The 22,686-nt window shown below is 38.1% G+C and overlaps 1 protein-coding gene across 2 annotated transcripts in view; it reads left to right on the top strand.

The window, feature by feature from the left end:
• Positions 1 to 22,686, top strand: part of MOCOS (molybdenum cofactor sulfurase) — a 228,967-nt gene that overhangs the window by 17,780 nt on the left and 188,501 nt on the right. For both annotated transcript variants that reach the window (XM_065629343.1, XM_065629342.1), the window contains exons 2-3: positions 9,130 to 9,219; positions 11,857 to 11,923. In XM_065629343.1, coding sequence (XP_065485415.1) covers positions 9,130 to 9,219; positions 11,857 to 11,923 — 157 coding nt within the window. The remainder of the gene's footprint in view (positions 1 to 9,129; positions 9,220 to 11,856; positions 11,924 to 22,686) is intronic.

Below are 22,686 nucleotides of genomic sequence, written 5' to 3'. Positions count from 1 at the left end.
CCTCCAAAAGCTATGTCACATGGTAACAGTCCTTTAGAAAGAGGGTCATAAACTATGTGCTTGTGTTGAGAGCATAAGTGATTTTTAGTTTTCTTTTAGTAAGCTGTAACATGCCAGACATCAGTGAAGTAAAAAAAATAGAATATCTGGAGGCTGCGTGCTGTTATTTCTATTAAGAGCAGGGCTGTGTTAGGTAGGATTTCTCTCACATACTCCTGTGTTCAGGCCTAGTCATTAGGAAGCTGATATTTTGTTACTTTTGTCAGAACTAGCTAACAAATCTCTGCAGTTCTCATACTGTTTCAGAATTAAAAACTGTGGTTTAGTGTAACATTAGTTTTTGATAAATGTACTTGTTCATTCCTAGCACATTCCTGGAAATGGTTGTTGAAGACTTTGAATCTATGCATGGGTAGACCCCTAATAAATGGCAAACAAACTGTAGAAACTAATTTAGGCCAAATATAATAAGGTATTAACAGATCATTCATGCCAATGTATAATTACATTCCTATTAAATTATTGACAGAAACCTGTTAGTGTGTGTTAGATATTTATTTTTGAGTGCAAAAAATCTTGTTTTCAAATTAGACAGTGCTTTTTATACTGAAGTAGTATACTGTTTGTGGAGGTATTAGGAAATTGCAGTCAGTCCTGAAAAAAATTTATAACATAATTGTCATTTAAAAAAAATCCCCAAATAAGAAATAACATTCTTTAATGTGTTGCATTATTGGTGTCTGTATATCTAATGCAGTCTGCGGACTTCAGTAAAGGTAAAGCAATTGAGAATAATCTTTTCATTTAGATTGGTCTGTTTGTAGTTGAATAAGTTTCACTTGAGGTAGCAGCTTGGATCAAATTACTATTAAGTAAAAGTTAAACTGGCTTGCTCTGTGGGAGATCAGTGCTAAAAATTTCATGATGAAAAAATGTCTAGATTAACCCAATACATATGCACTAGGAAAGCTTATACATAATTTTTAATGCATACCTCCTATATCCCTCTCAGTATTTCTATCTTATTGAGATTAAATTCCCACCATACACTCTATTAAATCTTAAATAGTTACTCAGAAGCGATACTGAAACTCCTATACTTGACATTTTTTTTCAAACTTTAGAAAGCACACTGAAAAATTGTTCCAGTCTCCTGTTTGTGGTTTCAGTTTACATTGGTGACTGTTTACTGGTGAAAAGGTGATTTGGGAGATGTTTGTCAAGCATTATACATGGACTTTTCAAACATTAAACCTCTCCCTGGTTTAATAATGCTGGGGTATTTTTCTGACTACTAGAACATTTAAGAGGTAAATCAGGTAAGCAGTAACAGATAGGATTGTAAGACAAGACATTCGGTTCTGTTGGTCTGAGGAGGTATTTTTTCAGTAAAGTTAGAGAAAATTAATCTAGTTTTCCAATATTCTGAGATATTCTTCTAAAATGTGTGTTCCACCCCATGCTTTCCATCCTCTTGTTACTTTCAGAGAAAGGGCTTCCAGCTGGAAGAGGTACCACTGGGACTGGAATGCGTTGTCAGATTTATCATGCATTAGAAATAAAGGAAGGTGGCATTTTTAGCCAGAGAAGGTGGAGATGTGCTACTGGCTTGTCAAAGGAGAAATATCAGTTGGAGCTGAGTGGGTAAAGAGAGGTATTAAAGCAAAGCAGTGCTGTAACTACTCCTACATTTATACAGTCCTAAAATTGCATTTGGCCCTTTGAAGGCAACTGCGAGGCCGATGTGGTCCCTGGTAAAAATGGGTTTGACAGCCCTACTGTAGAGGTTAAGATGTAGTTTCTTACTAGGAGGATGTGATTCTGAAGTCCTGTTCCGGTTTGAGCAAGATGGACTAACAACCTACCTATTTTTCAGGTGGAAGTAGCTTGGCTGATGAGTGTCCTTACCTGGTGTAGTGAAGGACTGCCCACTGTGGGCCAGGAGAATCTTCTCAGACCTCTCATGTTTTGAGGGTGGGGTTCTGGCCAACAGTCCTCACATTCTTTATTTCATGGTCTTTGAATTTACACGTATCTTGTCTTGGTAACATGGTTATTTGGTTTTACATGTTTGTCTCTTAAACAGAGTACAAATTTATGGGGAAGGGAAACTTATGTTTCTCTTATTCTTATATCCCTGAAATTGATCTTCACTATCTGTTCCTGGCAATGGACTGTTTGCTGGATGGTATAAATAAATCAAGGGCTGTAATCATTTGTGGGAAAGCTCGTGTGAAGAACCTCCACTGGAGAATAATTTTATTACTGATTTGAAGTAGCAGCCTCTTCTCTTTGCCAAAAAAGGCCAGCAGAGGGAGGTACCGTTGTGTTTGCCAAACGAGGCATTACACATCTTGTCCTTGGGAATAAATAACGGCTGGGAAGTACTTCTGTGGGGCTTCAAAGTTGGGATCACTGATTTTTGCCATCTGACATTTGCTGTTTGTTGCATGTGCCGGTTCTCATGTGGGTGCGTAATTATTGCTGTGGTTGCATGTTCAATTCAAGGCTCTAGCTCCCAAAAGCTCGTACTATTTCTAGGTAACGAAATTAGTTTTAAGGGAAAAGGGAGAAGAAAAGAGTTACTTTTTGGTTTCCGTTATTTTGAACTTTTTCTTCTAGTTTTTTTGAAACTCATAAAATAATTTAAAAGAGCTTCTGTATATCACTGCACATTTCATTTGAAATATTTTGCAGGGAATATTTAGAGTCACTAATTTGTCCTAGATTTTATACGAGTCCAATTAGTTCAGGTCACAGAGCAAGAAATAGAACTGACTAGAAAAGTCAGTTTCAAATATTATCTTAGCATGTTGCTGTAAGATGTGGTTGTTTTATGGGAATAATGAGGAGAAAAGTAGAGCGGGAGAATACTACTAGAATGTTTAGCTAATGACTGCTGTTATAAACAATTATTATTAAGATTCCTTAAACATCGCTTTTTATTATGGTGGTTTCATCTCCAGTGGAAATTCTGAATGCCTCTTTCATGCACAAAAGTGAATGTTTCTGTGAAAATTTCAACAAAACCAACAAAAGTATTTTCCAGTAACAGAAGAACAGGAAGTATGTTCTCTTTCAACTCTTCTTTCATTTGATCAATCGCATCAGAGAGAAAGAAAAAAAGGAGAGACTGAAAGATGGTAGTTTCTTCACTAGAAAGGTGTGAAAGCTAGTTTCAGTTTGGGTGAGCTACAGTTGTTTGAAGACTTGCATAGATATGAATCACTTGTGATTTATATTTCATCCGAAGACACCGAGCCGGTAGGCTGCAGTATGTTATTCGCGTGTAGCTGAGGTACCTCTGATTCATGCCCACAAGTGGGGGCTTCAGCTGGTCCCACACAACTCGCTGAAAGTGTCTGTGGAAATAACATCACCGACTGCAGTCAATATTTAATCATGCCCCAGTGAGCAAAAAGTGAGCACTGAATAAAGCTGCATCTTATGGATAGGTCAAATGGATGAAGGTGGATGCTGATTGATCCCTTTACTGTGGTCTCATTTAGCACAGAAGCTGGCAAATGATGATATTTGATAGCATGTAATTTTTTTTTTCTGTGGCTAAGAAAGATATATTTCATAGGGTTGGATGTGACTTCTTAATAAATGTGAAATCCCTGCTTTCTTTTGCACTCACATAGACCTCAATACCAGCAAGCTGTAAACTATAAGCTGCAAGGAGGCACTCATGTACATGGAATAGTGCCAGTGCCTACTGGAACAGCCTGAGCCACCTAAAGAGCTTTTGTGGAGTTGGTATGGCCCCTGCTGAGGAGTACAGCAGGCAAAGAAGGTGTATGGTATTGACTGTAAGCTGTTCTAATGATCTGTCTGCTTTGCTGCAGGTAATAATGCAATGAGAGAAAATAATGCAAATCAGTAGCACGTGGAGAAAAATAATAGGAACTTATTATGGATAAATGCAATTGCACATTTCATGCTTTGCTTTTTTGTAATTAGTCCATCAAGTCAGACACTAAAATACATTAATTAAAACACCAGTTTCCCATAGAGCTCAGTAGCTTGTTAGCAGCCCTTAAAATATCGATACCGTTATCCACGTTACTCACAGTCCAGTGCAAATCAGCATTTGGCAGTTGGGTTGAGCTGTGATGACTCAAACTGATGAGCTCTGTGGACCTTCAGCGGGCAGCAGAACATGCCCCATGGCTGCGGGCTGACTGCTGCGTTACTTCCCTGGGCCTGTAGCAATTAAGTCAAATCATGCTGAGGAACAGCGTCTCCTTTAACTGCATGGTAACTATTCAGGCTTTGGGCATCTCTGGCCTTGTCCATCAAGCACTGTTTTTTTGTGGTCTTTTGAAGAGCTCCTTGGCCCTAAGCAAGGGAAACAAAATATTACCTTGTCTGGCAGAGCAGGAGTGTTTGGGTGAGAGGCACATTGCTATTCAGAAAACATGCTCTGGTTTTGATAGCTTTTGTCTAAATTCAGTGCCAAACAGGAACTGAAGGTGCAGATAACAATATCCATTAAATGTTAAATCCAGAAAATATTCAGCAAAAGCAGATCTCAAGCCATATTAGTAGGATTTTTTTTTTCTTTTAGTGTACTTCATTAATGGTTTTGCAGAACCAGGATTTTTATCTGTCTGTCTGTCTATACAGTGTGTAGGCATACCATGCCCTGTCTCATAATGAGATTTCAGGCATTTTTATGAAGGTTGTATGTATTGCATAGGTAAAGCTACTTTTGACATTTAATTTAGGAGCATCCCTGGGGGGAGGTGAGTTCTTATGCAGTCAATGGAAAGAGGGAGCTGCCTCTTAAAGGCAGATATTTAGATATTTAGATAACTAAAATAACCTGAGGTACATGATGTGATACCACCTGTTAAAACCTCACTCTGTCCAAGTGATATCACACCTGTCTACAACCTCTGTAGAGCCCTCTTGTCCCTATTTTGTCACTTGGTTGTTCTCTTGTTTTGGTGTATGAAAATCTCTCATATTTATCTTTTGACAGATAATACTTTATTTTGCCTTTAGCTTATTTTTGGATAATCTATTTCATACTGGTTTTGTTAATGTTGCTGTACTTAAGAAATATACTTTCTCCCCAGGGCATTGGTTTTATCTACTTTCCAAGTAATATTATGTATACAATTCCACTGAATTGCAATTATATCCGCCAATCAAAATTCATGACTATACAGTTGCTGCCTTGTAACTACACATTTCGTTCTTCATTATGAAAATTTTGGCAATGTAGCTGGCAGCCTGTAATCAGCTGGAGTGCAGGAATTTTGAAATGCTGGGGCTGTTAGAAATAATCTGTGAAGCTACAGCGCAGGTCGGCTCGTTTTGGTGACTGTGGTAGAATCACATGATAGCGAAAGCTTAAGGAGGTGGACATGGAGCAGCCACACCGAATGCAGGTAAATCGCTTATTTTTGGGAGTGATGCGCAGTCAAAGTTCAGAAATGTGTAGCACCAAGAACAATTTCAGAGATTAAAAGAGCGGATTACATAATACCAAAGGATCAATAATTTAGCCAGATGGGAGCTGGGTGACCAGGCATGGGCATATGGCTGGGTGTGAAGGAGGAGAAAGCTTACTCTCCGTGTGCCACCAGGCCATCGTAGGGAGCACCTCCATGGTCCTTCTGTGTTCCTCCTCCTATAGACCTTCCTCTGGGTGGTAGGTCTATACATAGCTTAATGATTAATTACTAAAAGATTTAATGAAGATGTAACTGCCTTGTTCTACTTTCAGTTCATCAAATGATGTCTTTAATTTTCTTCAAAGTCAGGTAGAGTCACCTTTTAGGAAAGTGTGCTTTTGTCAGAAGCAGGTATTTTGGCTCCAGGAGATTAATCTGGCTACTTTCTTTTTGCCTTATGTGTTTTGCAGGCAGTCAGACTATGTACAGTCAAATGTTCTCACCTGGTCTTAAACTCTAATTTTAAAACGCTACAAATTAAATTATCTTTATCTTTTTCCATTTAAGAGATAGAAGTGTTCAATTAAACTGAATGGTCCCCTGGCATTTCTGAGGCTGTGTGTGCCTGTGCACTCATGAAGTTTTACAAAGAGTGAAGGCAGGCGCTCAGAGATGGCGGATGCTTTATGAAGAGGTGAATGGGAGCACAGAAGGAGAACAGAGAGCTTGGCTGGTGCTTTCTTCAGCAGGACAGACTGGCCCGCGTTGGTTCCCAAAGAGCTCCTCGTGTAAAATTAATCTGCAAGAATATTAGCATATGGATATTACAGTTTATGAACCGATACTCTTGCCGAATAACTTTCTATAACTAATGCCAACACATTGAATGGGTTTTGATACTCCTATTAAAAAAACCTACTTCTGAAACTTGATTTTATCTTACTGTTGGTATATTATTAGATCAATGAAGTCAGTTACACTTTCCAAAAATAATAGTATGTAAATTAAACTAAAAATTAATTTTACATTTTCCTTGAGTAATGAAACCATGTCTTGATAGATATTGCATTTTGATTTTCTTTTGGTTGATCATATTTTCTTTCTCCTGTTACTTCCCGTAAACAGTATAATTTTATAGTGCTGACAGCCTATATACTAAATACCACAGTGGAACAGGAGGAACTGTATTATTCTGTATATACTGACAAATCTCTTTGGTTAATGAACTTTTAATAAAGTTAAAATAGCAAATGTTAATAAATCAGGGGAAAGCACACTGAAAGTTATTAATGCTCTTTTCTTTGCCAGTGTTATGCATGTGCCACATTTTTTTCTTTACTGTAAAAATATAGTTTTACTGAAACAAGACAGAGAAAAAAAAACCTACAGCATAAAACTGCAATAGCAATAAAGAGATTTGTTTCAGTGCAGTCTCGCATGATGAGAGAGCCTATTTCTCTTCTTGGGCAGTGGATAGAGAGTATTAAATGCTCTTCTCTGTTTTTAAATAAACAGCAACATTAAAGATAAAATAAAAGTTTCAGAATTAATAATTTTTCCTTCCTCAGCCAAATGTCCTCCCACATTTTCAAAGTAATATACCCACAGGAGGGATTTAAAAAATGACCGGCTGTTCTTTTTGCCTCCATTTCACAGAACTTCAATATTGTTCTTTGTAATGAGCCATGTAATAAATCAAAGTTGAGAAACCGCTGAGGGGGCCTTTACCTAGAGGTCTTTTAGTCCACAGTGCCTCACAGGAGCATCGTTTGGGATAGAAAGTGCCCGTCCCCTTGTCAGCTGAACGAATTGCGTTTGAGAAACTTCAGCCAGTTGCCTGGTTTTTACTCTTGCTGATGGTCCAGAGGAGCATCACTGGGCTCTGCTTGTGGTGCCCATAAGAGCTAATGAACCAAATGGCTTCTCTGTGCAGGCTTTGTTCAGAGAGAGCGTTGGCTGGGGTGGTCGCCTCAGGACAGTGGTCCTTCCCTCCTCTTTCTGCCTTTGCCAGCTCTCCCAGCTGAAACTAGTGACTGTAGGTTGTTTGTAGCCCTGACCGCTGCCATGGAGCTGGGCCCCGGTGTTGGTGGTCATGGCCGTCACCCCCCACTTCATCTCCACCTCAGGGTAAAGGTGTTTGGTGCCAAGTTGAGGGCTGCCTGGCAGGCCATGTTCTCAGGATGGTCGTAGCGAGAATATGGCCTGCTGGAGGAAAAGATGCTGTCCCCTCGCTGGTGTCCTCTTGCTGGTGTCCCCTTTCTGGCAGAGGCCTGGCTGTCACCTACCAGGCCACAGCATGCCTGGTTTTTGGGGTGAGCTGAGCAGCTGTACCCTCTCCTGTCAGAAACTGGGCCGGCCGGACCCCTGGCTGCATTTTGACCCCTGTGTGCTTGTACATGCTGCTTCGTACAGCTTGAAAGAAACTTTCTAGGACTTAAAAATAAAGCAAAAAACCTTTAAAGTCTGTATATCTAATAAATTGATCTAGGTTTTTTCCACACTCCACACCTCAAAGCACCTCAAACCACTTGATTAACTTCAAGCCATCATTAAAAATTCTGCTTTTGCTGGACACTGTAAGTGGGGAAATCTTGAGGCAGGGGAGAGCTTTTCTCTTTTGAAAATAAGAGGAGGGATGAGTGTCCAGGTTGGTTTTATCATTAGCACTGCCTCACATCTTTACCCACTGAATCACTGCTACGGCAACATAATATATAATTATACATATTTCCAAGCGTCAAGGCTTCTCGTTTAAAGCTTAACTGAGTTTTAAATCCCTGTGGAAAGTGGAGGCCTTTAAAATACTTAATAAATTCTAATCTTAATCATATTCATCATTATCAAAATTTGAAATAGGTTGAAATGCTTAAGGTAAGTGAACTGAAAAAACTAATAAAGGGCATGAAACACACTGGAGAAATGGAAGAATAATTGCTAAAGATTAAGAAATCTAAAATGGCCAAACATGAAAAAGCCTTCATTTCCAATAAGCTTTTCTTTAAAAGTTTTGCAATACCTTAATAATATAAAAGGAGAGTTTTAAAATGAATTGAATATTAAGTGCAGCAGAGTGGGAAGAAATATTTAAATACAGTAAAACTTAAACTAGTCCTGTCTTTGGGCTTCAAGCATGATTTAGGCCTTGTCAGTTCTTGAGAGAGTTGCTTTATCTGTCAGCAAGGAGGCAACACTGATCCTGTTGTTGCTATTAATAATAATTATTATCATAGTGGTAACAGTCGCTTTCATAATAAGTAGTGCCTAGGAGTAACAAGGTACTGTGGCTGTAGACACCAGGTTGCTCAGTCTTGTACAGGCAGAACAAAAATATTTTTCTCTTTCAAAGAATGTGTAATTATTATAAGCGTGAAAGAAAAGACCTCTTAAAATATTTTGGTTTTAATTAAAGATTATAAAGATGCAATCAAAATGTTTGGCTTCTATTGTATTCTCCTTTGTTCTTCTGCTAGTGAATGAAAGACGCCTTGCTGTGAATGTTGCCTGACTATTGGAACATATTTGACAGTCATTTTTTGAGAGCTGTGGAGACCTCTAAGTCAGGCAGGGAAATACCATACCCCAGGAACTTTAGGGAAATGGACTTTTTGTGTGAGGTACTGCACTAGGGGTGTTCAAACGGTACGCTTCACAATGTAGTCTGTGGTAGAAAATGAAGTTAAATATTAAAAAAATACTGAATCTGGTAATTTTATTTTTATTTTAGGGATTACTTACCTGGATCATGCGGGTTCAACACTTTTCCCAGAGAGTCTACTTAAAGCTTTTACTGATGATCTCAGAAACAACATTTATGGTACGTGCAAACCAGCGTTCTCATTAGTCTTCTCTAGTTTCCATCTAAATAGATCAAACTGTGCCTCTTGAGTTGTTTGAAGAGTACTTCTGTGGGTTTTTTAACACTGCTATAGAGTAGTTGGAAGACCAGTGATTTTACAAAGGAGTCATAGTCCCTTCGTGTCACCCCAAGCTTTGTTCTTTGGTGGCCAAATGTCTATGTTGGTGAACAAGAAAAATCAAAGGAAGCATGACTCTGTTGCCCAGGGCTTAAGGCATCGTGCTGGGGATAAACAAATACAATGTAGCTCTGACCACTGTTTGTTCAGTCTTTTTGTTTTTCGCAGAAAATGTAAAAACAATTTCTTTTGCAAGGACCAGAATCCAGAACCACTCCCCTTCTCAGTGAGAGTCATCACAGGGAGCTTACACTATGGCTCAGTAGAAACATTTTATTTAGAAGAAAGCTTAGCTCAAAGATCTCAAGTGAATTTAGGCAGGGAATAGGTGCTATATGTCTCCCAGCCTGTTAGACTTAGGTGCATACCCAGAAAAAAGTATGTGTATTGCCAAGGCAATCTCGCACACAAGAATATCTACAGAGTTGTGCCATATCTGGGTGGAGATTTAGCTATTGCAGCTATGGACAGGGACATTTCAGCACCACCTACATGTACTGCATCCCCACATCCTCTACTTAAACCTTTCATCTCTTTTGAACATTATTATCTAGCCGAGAACCACTCACTGAATGTGCATTTCTACAAAGACAGCAGCATCCACTCTTTAGGAAATGTTGTTAGTCTGTGAGACAATTTACGTTAGAGTGATCCATGCTCAACCAGAAAAAAATACACTGTATACTATTATATATATATGCTGTGAGTAGTCCCACTGAAATAATTAAAATTTCTCATTGTGTGTTACTGTCTGTGGGCTGTGTTCTTTTTGATAGTATTGTGTCTTTCTTGTGCCCCCTGAAACATAGACCAAAATGATTCCTCACTTGGGAACTAGGTATCACTGCTTTAAAAGAAAACTGTGTACGTTCAAGCCCTGGCACACTTGTGCTTATCACCTGGGCCAGCCACTTGAGAGCTCTGGGTAGTTTTCATTTTCGATGTGCCATTGTGCCTGTTATTTCCTACTCTCTTTTTCCTGAATGCTGGCACAGCCAGGATCCAAGGCATGGAATTAAGTTCCACTATGAAATAGATGTTCTTCATGGGGATAGATGTTTTTGCAGTTATAACAAGATATGCTGATTTGATTACATTCAAAGTCTCCTATTCAGATGCATGTCAGTGATATTAAAATTAATGTTCTGTCACCGCAGCCATTGTAAAGTGAAATGTATGCACTCTGATCTTAGTTATTTCAAACAACACTGGGCTCAACCCTTGCAATAAGTATCATCTGTGGTGGAAAAGAATTAAATTTGTGAATCAATTGAGGGCTTGTGAATAGAAATAGTAGTGCTGCCAGTTTGGAGCAGATTTGTATAGTACCTTATAATGCTACGGGAGAACAAATTTTATCTTTTTTAATACCGCTTTCATCTAAAATGATAACAAGAGCTCTAGTATGGTCAATTTTTTTTTCAGTTACATCTCTGATCCTCTGAGGGCAGTAACTGTTGTATACAAAGAGTTTATTTAACAGACAGAGGTGTGAGTGAAGGGGCACTTTGACTTGCAGCTTTTTAAATTTTCTTGGTGATAATCCACAGGCCCAAAGAACTGCAGTTTAGCTGTTCCATGTGTAAATGAGGGAAAGGAATGCAAGTAAGAGAGATTCTCACTTCTAAACTGAGAATATTTGAATTGGAAATTGCACAAATTCAACATCAGAAACGAAAAGTCTAGGTATTAGCTTTGGGTTTGAGCTCAAAATTTATTATTCTTTTCAACACTTCCACTCAATAACTTTCAGCAGGGTGACTTCAAAATGTTAAAAAGAGAGTAGGTAATATTGTAACCTACTGCAAAAACTGTATTAATATAGCAATATTTTTCTTGTTCTCTTTCTGAACTGTTTAGGCAAGTTGTTTAAGCATTTACTAATAGGAAAGTATATTGTGCCCGTGTGGATATTGATGTAATCTTTTTTGCTCAAAAAGATAAATTCATGCCCTTCTTATATGCTGTCTAAATTGTTAATACATGCCTGTGCTGAGGACTGCTAAGGTGGCTCCTAATTTTGCAATAAAATTTATATTTTCATGAGCTGTTTGAATTTCAGACACTAAATAAAAACTGGGTTAGTCCTGGTGTCCAATCATGAATGTTATCTCCAGATCCTCTCTTCTGAATTGCTTCTTGGCTAGTGCACAAATATATCTATGAATGTGCATTCTGTCTGTAGTTTTTCCTAGTATATTTGTGCATTTGCAGTTGCACTTTCTTTTTAAGGGAGCTGCCTAAGTATCAGTAAAAGATCCAGCTGAAGTTTCAAGGTCTGTCATAATTGCTTTCTTCTGTTATATGTTCCTTCTCTTGACTAACTGCTCTACGGAGCTTCAGGGCATTGCTGTGAAGTATACATTAAATCTTTCTTTATCATCTTTTCAGGCTGGTTTGTTGTAATTCTTTGATAAAAGAGAAAATTAATAGCAAAATTGTGATTAATGATTAACTTCTATATCTCTGTCTCCTAGGCAACCCTCATAGTCAGAATATCAGCAGCAAGTTGACATATGACACAATCGAGCATGTCCGATACAGGTAGAATAATTTTTCTTTCATGTGTTTATGATGCACTTCATAGTTTTCACTTTGATTAGGCTTGTGCTGTTTTGTTGACTTTGATGTGATGTCATTTTCTGAGGGTTATCTGTCACTTCTAAAGAAATTACACAAGGTACTTGGACGATCAAGAATTGGACAAAATCAGTTCTTTTTCTCCCAGATGCCCAAATTCTCAGAGTCCTGTAGTTAAATTAGGGCTGTAATATAACTGCACAATTTTCATTAAGATCTAGAAGTTGGAATCTCGAAAGTGATTACTGGTAAGATGGTATGGTAAGATAGTAAGGTGGAACTAAGTGCAAGGGCATGGTTAAAATTCAGTTGAAAATAAATGGGACATAATGGCTTCTGAGAATTTATGAAAAAGCTTATGAGAATGTGTACATTGTTTTACAGCAGGTACTTGCTTCTGTCATAATAAAATACCTTTTAAAGTAGTTTTAGTGTAATTTTTAAGAGCAAAAAGAAAAGGTAAATTTGAGTGCTGGGCCTTTTGAGTATGGGCAAGAAAGTGAACTGAATCTCTAAATAAGGTACCCCTCTGAAAGTTCAGGATAGAATGTGCCAAAAGTACACTTCTTGCCCTTAGTTTACACCATGAAAAAAATGTACAATTTAGGTACTTGGTTATTGGTTTTAGGGGTTTGTTTTAGGTAACTCTTGCTATTTTATAAAATATGTCTTTATAGAATAATATGTATGCTTTGAGTTTATTTACCTGCTTTTAATGTCACTTTTTGTGCATGGAAACAATTGTTATGGATTCCTCTTCATTTTATCATCTTCCTTAAAAGCAAAGATTTCTCCAAAACACATCACAGAATTTGGATCAATAGCAGTGGAACTATAGGATTGTAATGTTCACAGTTGTAATGAAGAAAATCTGCCTTACACCTCTCTTCTGCTTTTTCTCTGACTGCACTTTTATGAGGGTGTAAAAACCCAAGATTTCTAGCTGGAAGACGCTGCTGGCTATAAGCTTCCCCCCCACCACCAACGTTCAGGAGAAAGTATTTAGTTTTGCTTCTTCTGCAACCCTCTCTCACACTGTGCAGGATGACAGCCTATTAATGTTGGGCCAAATGAAATGAAAGAGACTTATCTATGAGGAATAGCTGTTTTCAAAAGTAGATGCTTGAGCTGGGTACAGCAACACCTACAGCCCTGCAGAGTCTCCTGAGCACACCTCCGTGCTCACAAGCAGCGTTAGCATTCTGATTTCCATTTACTCTCAGTGATATTTCAATGTTGCCATTTAATCCTTCTTCTTAGGAAGGCACAGTGGAAAGCGTAACTGTTTCTAGAATAATTACTATTGTATGCTGTGTTCTTCAATGTTAGGGAGTAAGGAAAAACTTCCACTGTGTAACATATAGATTACCATTACAGATCATAGAGCTGACTCTTCAGCTTGTTTTATTTTGGATCTTTCTTTTAAAAAGCAGGAGACTTTTATAATAGCAGGGTGGCAGATGACAAGAATCATACGAGTGTCTGTATTGGTTATTTTTTTTTTTAATAAAAATCCTTCTGCATCCAAATGAACATTTTTCGGTATTGCACCTAATAGAATTATTCAACAACATTGAGTTTAACTGAAAAAGGCATCCTGTTGCATATATTAAATACAAAACAAACATAAACCAGTATTAAATCTTTAGTCTGGCTCTGCTTAGAAGACACTGCTTCACTACTGCATATTGCAAGTGTAAGACATACAAGAACAATGTTTTAAAATAATCAGAAAGCTGGAATTTTAAAAACCTTGCATATGGGAAAAGGGTTACTTAATACTCAATGTAATGAATTTCTGAGTTGTATTATCTCTGCAGCATCATAAGGATATATTGCACTAATGTTCTTTGGCTGTATGGAAGTGGAGAAATGGCATTTCCATACATCCAGAAGCAAAATCATAAAAAGGATCTGTAATCTTTCGATGTATACATTTAATAGATTTAGATAAAGTTTATTAGAGTTCTTGCATCCTCTTCTCAGCATCACTCATGGTTAATGTACAGATACACACATTTAAAAAATCTCTCTGCAGTTCATTTCAAGAAAGGGGAAGCAATTCTTTAAGAATAAAATAGTTATTTTTACTCTTGACGCACTTGGCTTGGTCAAGAGGTAAGCTGGATTGATTATTGTAATTTCGTAAATCATAGAAAACATCCATTGACTCAAATATTTAATTACTTTTGTTATTTTCTTGGAAATTCATGTTCTGAGAGTGGTTTCTGTCAGTCAAGCAAATATGAAGGCAAATCCAGATCATACAGTTTTGTACTCGGGAACGGTGTACACTGCCAGGTTAGGAAAGTCTATTCTGATGCTGCTATCACCAATATTGACAAATATAAACCAGAAATTACGCTTTGTGTTCATTTTTAATTAGTTGCTTGTGTTATCTCATCAGAAAACCAAACTATTTTTTTTTGGTAAAGATCATATTGCTTTGGAATTAAACACTGAAAAAAAGCTATAGTTCCGGTGGTAGCCATGTGCCACAAGAAGAATTACACGTGAGCAATTAATTTTAAGATTTCTGAAACTACCCACTGAATTATTCTTTCATTGAGGAAATTGAGTCTGTGTGCTGTGATGTAGGACACAGCTGACTGTCTCTGTGTCTTGTCATATTGCTTATTTTTATTAGCTGCAATGTCACAGAAGTATAGATTTTTAATATACTTTCTATTGCCTTTCAGATAGGTGACATACTGACAGTGTTTTTGCGGCATTTTCTTCCTGAATTTTTATGACTACGTCTTTTTTGATGACTACGCTTTTTAAATTTTTATTGCAGAATAATGACTGAATTGTTGAATTTAATAGAGTTTTGATGTTCATCCTTGAACTTTCAGCTACCACAAAATGTTAAACTTAAGCATACATTGGGAATTTAAATACATATTAAAAAAAAATCAAGAAATTTCAGCTAAGATTTCAGCACCAGGTATCTCCTAAAAATATGTGTATCATAGAATTTTCTTGCTGAAGCTAAAAGGATTTGGCATTGTGGTAAATGAGATCGAGTTTAAATGTAGAACCAAAATGTGTATTTCTATAAAGGTCTCTCTCAAAACATGCCATCTAAGTGAACTATAAGGGAAAAATAATCTCTGTGCATGCAAATGAAAAAAGGTGTAGCAGGCGTGCACAAAACAAATGTAAACAGCTTAGTATTGAAAAAAATATTTGCTTCTGTGATAAAACACACAGGTTGTTCCAGATTTTGTTAAGGAAGTTGTTTTATAAGTGCTGTTTATAATTTCATTTACATTGTATTTACAGAGATTATTTCATGAGAGCAAGTTAGAGCTTTACATTCCTTCTATAAGCATTGTACCTTGCTTATGAAATAAGTTTCCGATCCAAGTCTTTTTTTTTTTTTTAATTATCACATGTTCTGAAATGGTGCTATGTGCAAGATAAGATTTTTTTTCTTTATTTCCAGGTTTAAGCAGTTATGTGTCTGAAAATAGTAATGTTAGAACTGATACATACATGAAAAGTGGTTGACCTTTCCCACACAGTAAGAAATAGTAGATACAGTATCTGCTTAGTATCGATTTGTCCTTTGCAAAGGTCATTGGTGGGAGACCGTACGGATGAGTGACACCTGAGTGATGCGTCCTGTCCTCCTTAATGGTACCTATCAACTTGAAAACCTAGTTTCAAAACTGAGGTGGTTCAGCCGTTTTGCATGCTTGGTTTATAATGCCATTTGCAAGTCCTGGTTTTCCCGATCCCTCGGCTTAGCTGCCAGGGCAGGTCTGAAATACCACAGTCGGTGGCGCCTGGAAGAAGTGCTCGCTGGGGTGACTCTGTACATGGCAAACAGGAGAAGCACTGGAAGATAATGATGAGTAATGGATAGTTTTTTTGGAAGACCTTGATAATAGGCAAGAGGAATGATCTTTTTCCTTATGTTTCATGAAGTGATTTTTTGCAGGCATGCAGTGAAACAATCCCAGTGTGCCCACAGCGAGCTGGCTGATATCCTGACTCTGTGCTCTATTACGTGCTCAGCGACAACAGAGCAATGGCTTTGGTGCAGACGCTCCTTATTTTCTCCTTGGCCACACCTGGCCTTTTACGCAACTGTGGAAACCTATTTTTTTTTCTTGCTAGTACTAAAAGGAAAAAGCCAGTGGGATGGATAGTAAGCTTAAAATGAAGACAAAGGACTCCATTTTATGAACAGTTGTTTCTGGGAGTCAATTCACTACTTTGGGGGGGTTTACTCTTTGCGATCCTATGCAAGGTAGTGAAAAGCTTCTGGGCAAGGCAACAGGTGCTTTTATTTTTTCATGAATTAGGAGGCTGATTTAAGAACCAATGAAATCAGGCTGGTTTACTTTGGAACTTTGCTCCTGGACTCTCATCTCTATTTTAATAAATTCATAAGCCATTAACTTGATAAACTGAAGTTTTAGAAAGGAATTTGCTAATGCTGTCTGCTACTCTTCTAGTAGTCAGCTTTATACCTTCATGGTTTATATGAATAGATTGCAGTAAATAAAATTTGTGCGTTCATGGTCATGCTCTTGGATTAATCTTTGTTGCAAAGAGAGCCAAATCTGGAATGCTTCATTTATTGAAACAAATAAATATTTCAGTAAAATAAATTAAAATCTAGAGGTCAAGATTGCTAGTTTATGAACACAAGGGAAGAAATGCTTCTGGGAATTCTGAGTTTAATTTGTGTGGGTGGTTAGAGGGTGTTTTGCAAAGATGTCTGAAAAACAGTGGATACGACCTTTAATTTCATTCCTTCCCAATTCAGAAAAACACCTCAGGAATCTGCTTTTATTATGCAGGTGTGACAAAGAAGCAATGGAGAATAAGCTTAAAAACAATCTTGCTGCGTCATTGCTCTCTACATAACATTCAGAGCAGGGAGAGTAGTACAGGCTTACTTGGATTCAGGCCACCATGTTAGTTCACAGTTTTTAAACGCACACAGCCTTGCTGCCTCCTCAGCTGCTCTTGTGGCAGGGCCTTGATGGCCTCTGTGTCGGCAGGGGAGCCTGCAAGAGGGCACCTGAGTGATGAATGAGACATTCCAATTGGAACAAAATTCATTGATAAGAATAGTGAAATTTCTCCAAGGCAAATTCCATTTTTCCTTTCACTTCATCTCTTTGTCTTTGGGTTTATATGAAAGCTTTTTTTCCCTCCCTAGGCTATACAATACTTGTAGAAGAAATGCAGTGTTCCTCCCTCATCTGGATTTGCAATTGCTTCCTAGGAAGCAGTATAGCAAGACACGGGTCTGTGACTTTTCTAGTAACACTTGTTTCCCCAGCCGCTTATTGAGCAGTAACATAGTCCTGTCCAGCTGTTGGAAGCCCCAGTGGTCCCTTTGCCAGCTCAAGGGGAATGTGACAACCTCATTATTGGCCTAGATGATTATTTGTGTTTTAAATAAGGCTTTTGGAAGATGGAATATTTAGCACAGAAGTGATTTCCGCCATCCCATGTGTGCACCAGTTGTGCTTGACAACTTTGTTATGACTTAACTGCACGTCTGTTTCTCAGCATAAGTTATGTTGCATTAAAGGTGCTCCATTTACATCAAGTCAAATTAAAAAATTTGGAATCCCATCTTGAGTTATATATGTTGTCCAAAATTCACCTGATATTTTTTCTCATGTCTAATTTTTTTGAAGGCTGCAGACACTTTCTGTTTTGCTCCGCAACCTGAAATGTACTCAGTGATCCTCTACTGAGAAGTGCACAACCAATGAAAGTTTAACCTATGCTGTTTATACCTTATGTTATATTTAACATCATAACCCTGGGAAGGACTAATTCATGTATGTTTTTAGAAGCACAGAGATAATTTTTTGCTGCCCCTCTTTAAGTAGTCTCTAATAATCTTTCTGTGAAGTTAGCAAACCCAGTATTGAACTCCATTTTGAATCTTCCTCATTTCACTTATAAAGACATCTGAATACTTCATCTGTTGTTATCATTAAGCTGTTGAAGAGACACTACAGCATCCCAAGGGCTTCTCTGGTGACATCTGTGCCTCAACAAATCTGAAGTTCCTGGTGTCACTTCTGCTGAAAAGCAGAGCTTTTTGCACTCATCTTTATACTTGTTACCTGAGCCACACCTTGCTGTAGTTTTAACCAGCAGACTTGAGTCCTTAACCAGTCATCATTTGCATTATAAGTCTTTTTTCCCCTCCAAAAGCATGCCAATTCTGACTCTACTTACTGTTCTGTTTCCTCAGCTCTTTGATGCTGTTTTTGTTGCACACATTTAATAATCCTGTCTTGATTTTTAGCACTTTAAACACTGGTATCGCTGAAATGGTCTTATTATAAAATCCACCTAAGTGAATAGCTATTAGTATTGCTTGTATTTTTTTTTATCATTATGAACAGGGGCTAGCTAGTTCATGGTGTATATTTACATTTTGAATATGTATTTGTATTTCTAAACTACTGGTAAAATTCTAACCTTCTGAATATAGTGATGTATTCAGGAACTTCCATTATTTTTTCTCCAGAAGCAGATATGATCTGTAAATTGTGGTAACTTTGGGGGCAGGTGACTCTGCAGTGTTTCAGTGATTACATTACATTTTTTTTTCTCTCAGTTGTGATGTAGCCTGAGAATTATCGTCTGTCCCTGTTACATGAAGTATAACTGCCACTGCCTTCTTGTTTAATAATGCCATTGGTTTTTATGTGTTATTCCATACTATCCGTAGATCATACAGTCTTCTTACAGACAAAGCAAACATATTTGCTTTGCCAAACAATGGCACATGCGTTCAGCTCTCTCTTTCTTTAATGACCAGGTTATTTACAGCACTGATGCTGGATGCTGTCATCCTAATACTGTTTTGTTGTTGTTGGGGTTTTTGTCATGCATGTGTATGTATGGTTGTTTGTTTGTTTGTTTTGTTTGTTTTTGTTGGGTTTTTTTGTTTGTTTGTTTTTACTTTTCTTCCCTCTGCAACCTGCTGTGTTGCTGAAATTCTCAGTTAATATCCCACATCTGTTAGTGGTTGTTGCCTTTTTTCTCCCCTCAGCACTGAGAACCCACTTGGCCACAGGCAGATGCCAGCTAGCTGTGTTCAGTAAGCACATAACTGCTTGCTACTGAGGTCATTGCTGCCCTTCTGAAAATGTGAACATTTCTGTGGCAAAAAGCAGGGCAGCTGCACAGCTTCCAGGCTGCCCAGGTGATGTGTTAAACACCAGCAGGAGCATCGCAGCAGCAGTTGAGCAGAAGAAACTGAGTAAGCAGAACAGGGAGTATGGGATGATGGGTGATGACTGGCAAGGGGTAATGATGCGTTCCAAACCTGCCACCTTAGCCCAAGCAGGGATGAAATGAGAGTGTGAGGGCCCAGTAAGAGTATTAGGGTGCCAGGTATCAGGAGAACCAGGTCATAAACACATCCCTGCTGGTTTAGTTCAAGAGTATGGGAATGCACGTGACCTTCAGGGGTTTTGTGTCTCATCTCCTGCTATTACAGGATACTTTTCATCTACTATTCATAATCTTTCCCCGCTGAGGGCTAGAAAACTCCATCATCCACTGGCTCATGAGAAGCCAGTATACTTTTGCTTCTGTACCAAAATTTTCTGTCACCTAAAGGTTTTGATGGTCTTTTCTACCATTAACCCCTTCTGATGCATTTATGTAGAGACCTGTCCCAAGATAAGCTCCTAGATTCTACTTCCAAGGTGTATTTTTCATCCCCCACCCCAATGTCATTGACTGTGTCTCTGGGCTTGTTCTGGATTGCTTTCACCTTTCTGAAATGTATAGACAGAATAGGATGGGGTCATTGAAATAAGACCTGCAGTATGGCAATCAAGTTTATGGTAATTGAGACAGAACAAAAGATTCTTTAAATGATGATGTGACCTGATCAAATGTTCTGTGTACCTGGAGAAGACAAAAAGTATTGTAAAGATAAGGAAATGGCATGGGCATTTCAAATGAGTAGGGGAAACCTGCTGGCACAGTGGATTTCCAGGAAGAAAGCAAGCACATCTTTGTAAGGATTCTTCTAGAATGTAATAAATTTGTTGGAAGATGATTTTTCCTGTTTGTTTTTGTTCTGGAATGTCATACTAGACTGAAAGTGATAATATGATCCGTAATCTGATTGATACTGATATGAATAAAGCACAAATGAAAGGAGACACTGAGATTTTGTGCAGTTATGTTTTCTGTAGGAAAACAAATTGACTTGAAGGAGAGAAAATTATTTGATTAACTTGATCACTTTGTGCATCTAGTTCTTTGAGGTTAAACGCACTAGCTTTCATTGGTTGTTTGAAAATATGCAGCAAATAAGTGCCTAAAAATTAGGTAAACCTTTAGTAGCATATGCTGGCAATATTAATAAGTTCCTTCTAATTTTTGTTTTTATTTTGTTTCTCTACTTATTTCATTGATTCAAGTTTCTCACCTGTTTTGAACATTCTAATGCGAAATTTTTAAGCGTAGATAGTACCCTTGAAAGTCAAGGATGCCTTTAAGAAGCAGGATGAGCCACGCTAAGATACAGGAATATGAGAGAGAAATGAAGCAAGACTTCGAACAGAGCTGTCTCCTTTATAGTAAGGTTAATAACATCGAGTGAATCCAGGTTTAATTTGCTAGATTTTATTAGTATATTTGGTATGTGTCAAGGCAGAAGAACATTGCGTCATTAGTATTATTGAGTGCCAACACAATAACATGGTGCTAATACTTAAGAATTTATTGCAAGCTTTTGGACAGTGAGACTGTTTAGAGGGGTAAGATGTGTATGTTTTGGATTTTATGAAGACTCCCTAGGCTTGTAATGAATCCAGCGTTCACAGTCTATATTATTCAAAAGAGATTTGAACATTCAGGCTTTTCTCAGCCATCCTTTTACCACCTCTTTTCATTTGTCTTTCTCTACTTTTTTAAAGGTGTTTGGTATTTCACCACATTTTTTTTCCGCAATGCCTGTCATGTGATAAAGGGGATTTTAGAGATATTAATCACTTATTTGGAAAATCTGTCAGTGTTCACAGACTAGATTTTCCTGACTTACGAATAAACTGCATAAGAAAACGGTGTTGTCTTACAAGAAGAAAAAACAAACAAACAAACAAAACCCCAACAACCCACCAAAAGAGCAAAGATGATGAACAATACTACAACTGACCTCTGGAATATAATGCTGTGGCTTTAGTGCTAACAAGAGAAGCACTCTGCAGCAGAGGTGGAAGGCAGAATCCTAGTTACTTTTGCCCTGCAAAGAAAAATTGCACTGACTTACTGGCCCCCAAAATCCTGGGGCCAAAATCCTGTGTGGTGTCCCACTCAGCCGTCTTTTAGGAAGCTGACTCTCTGGTGAGTCTGCTGCAAAATCTTCAGTTCCAATCTTGCTATGAATTCATAAAAGCTGAAGATCTGTCTTTCTGTGGAAAATGAAAACTAGAATCCAAAATATTCTGTTAGACAAGAGCTGATTTTCTAGCCCTGCAGGGCTGGAAACCCTTTAGTCCCACACCAGTTTGCTCCAAACCCTGAAATCCTGTTGTGCAAGCTTACTAGAAAGAACCTGTCTGGCCTTCCAAGGACTGAACAGTCGGCCACATAGACAGGATTTTTAATTATGCCAAAATGCTTAATGGGTACTCCATTAATATCATATACAGAGTATAATGTGTGTTTTTAGTAACATTCATAGGAAATGTTTCCACTCCTGCCTAAAGCATTTATGAATGGTTTCAATCACTTGATTTTTACCTTCAGTCATGTAACAACACATTTACAATAAATATTACTAGAGCTTGCCTTTTTAGCTCTTTGGGTGCTACTGTGCTTTCAAACTGGATTAAGAAACTCTGAAGTGTTGTGAGAGACAGAGTATGAAGGCAGTCACAGAGCCTGGATTAAAACAGACCCCTAACTCTACTTGGTTGTGTTCTTCCTATGTAAATAGTGTGCTACAAGCAGATAATTTCCATATTATTGTCCATGACTGCAGCCTGTGTTTATTTGTGATGAGTTATATGTGCTGCGGTAGTAGACCAAAAGGAGTTTGTAAAACTGTCAGCCACAGGTTACTTTAGCCAAGGAAGACGCTGTAGGTCAGGTAACCGAAGTTGCTTGAGCCAAAATGGGTAGGAGCATTGCCTTTCCTCCATCCTACTTGGCTTACGTAGCTGCTCAGAGGGAAGAGGGAGATCTTTGAAATTCTAGTAGCATGTTGCAGCTGTCCCAGTAAACAGGATGGTGTTGCTTTTCTTCGAGTCTCCCTCTTTCTCCTTTGGGAGAAAGTTTTACTATGTGCCAGCCATACGGGACAAGGTCTGGGCCATATGCATTACCTGAATGCAGTGCACAAGGGCAAATATCTGTCAATCAGTGAGAAATCCTTGCTGTGGAGGATATAGTCCAGTAATGAGAGTAATATGCTGCTTCATTTGTGAGAGGAAAATAAAATAACCTGATGTACTTTATCGGCACAGCTACAAGCAAGAAAGTTCTGTAGTTTTTCAACACCTTGAGCCATACCTGTGAAAATTTAAAATCAAGGATACATAATGTAGCTCACAGTAGCAGGTCAAACACAAAAGACTTCATCTGAAAAAGCGTAGAACATTCACAAGCCGCTCCAAGTTTATCTGACCATGTTTGCCTATTTAAACATCCAAATGGGATGAGATCGCTATAGCAAATAGTACTGGCATTTAGTGTTTGTAATGAACTTCAGAATG

This window comes from Caloenas nicobarica, chromosome 2 (assembly GCF_036013445.1).
Source record: "Caloenas nicobarica isolate bCalNic1 chromosome 2, bCalNic1.hap1, whole genome shotgun sequence".
NCBI lineage: Eukaryota > Metazoa > Chordata > Aves > Columbiformes > Columbidae > Caloenas > Caloenas nicobarica.
This window is presented reverse-complemented; position numbering and strand designations above follow the sequence as displayed.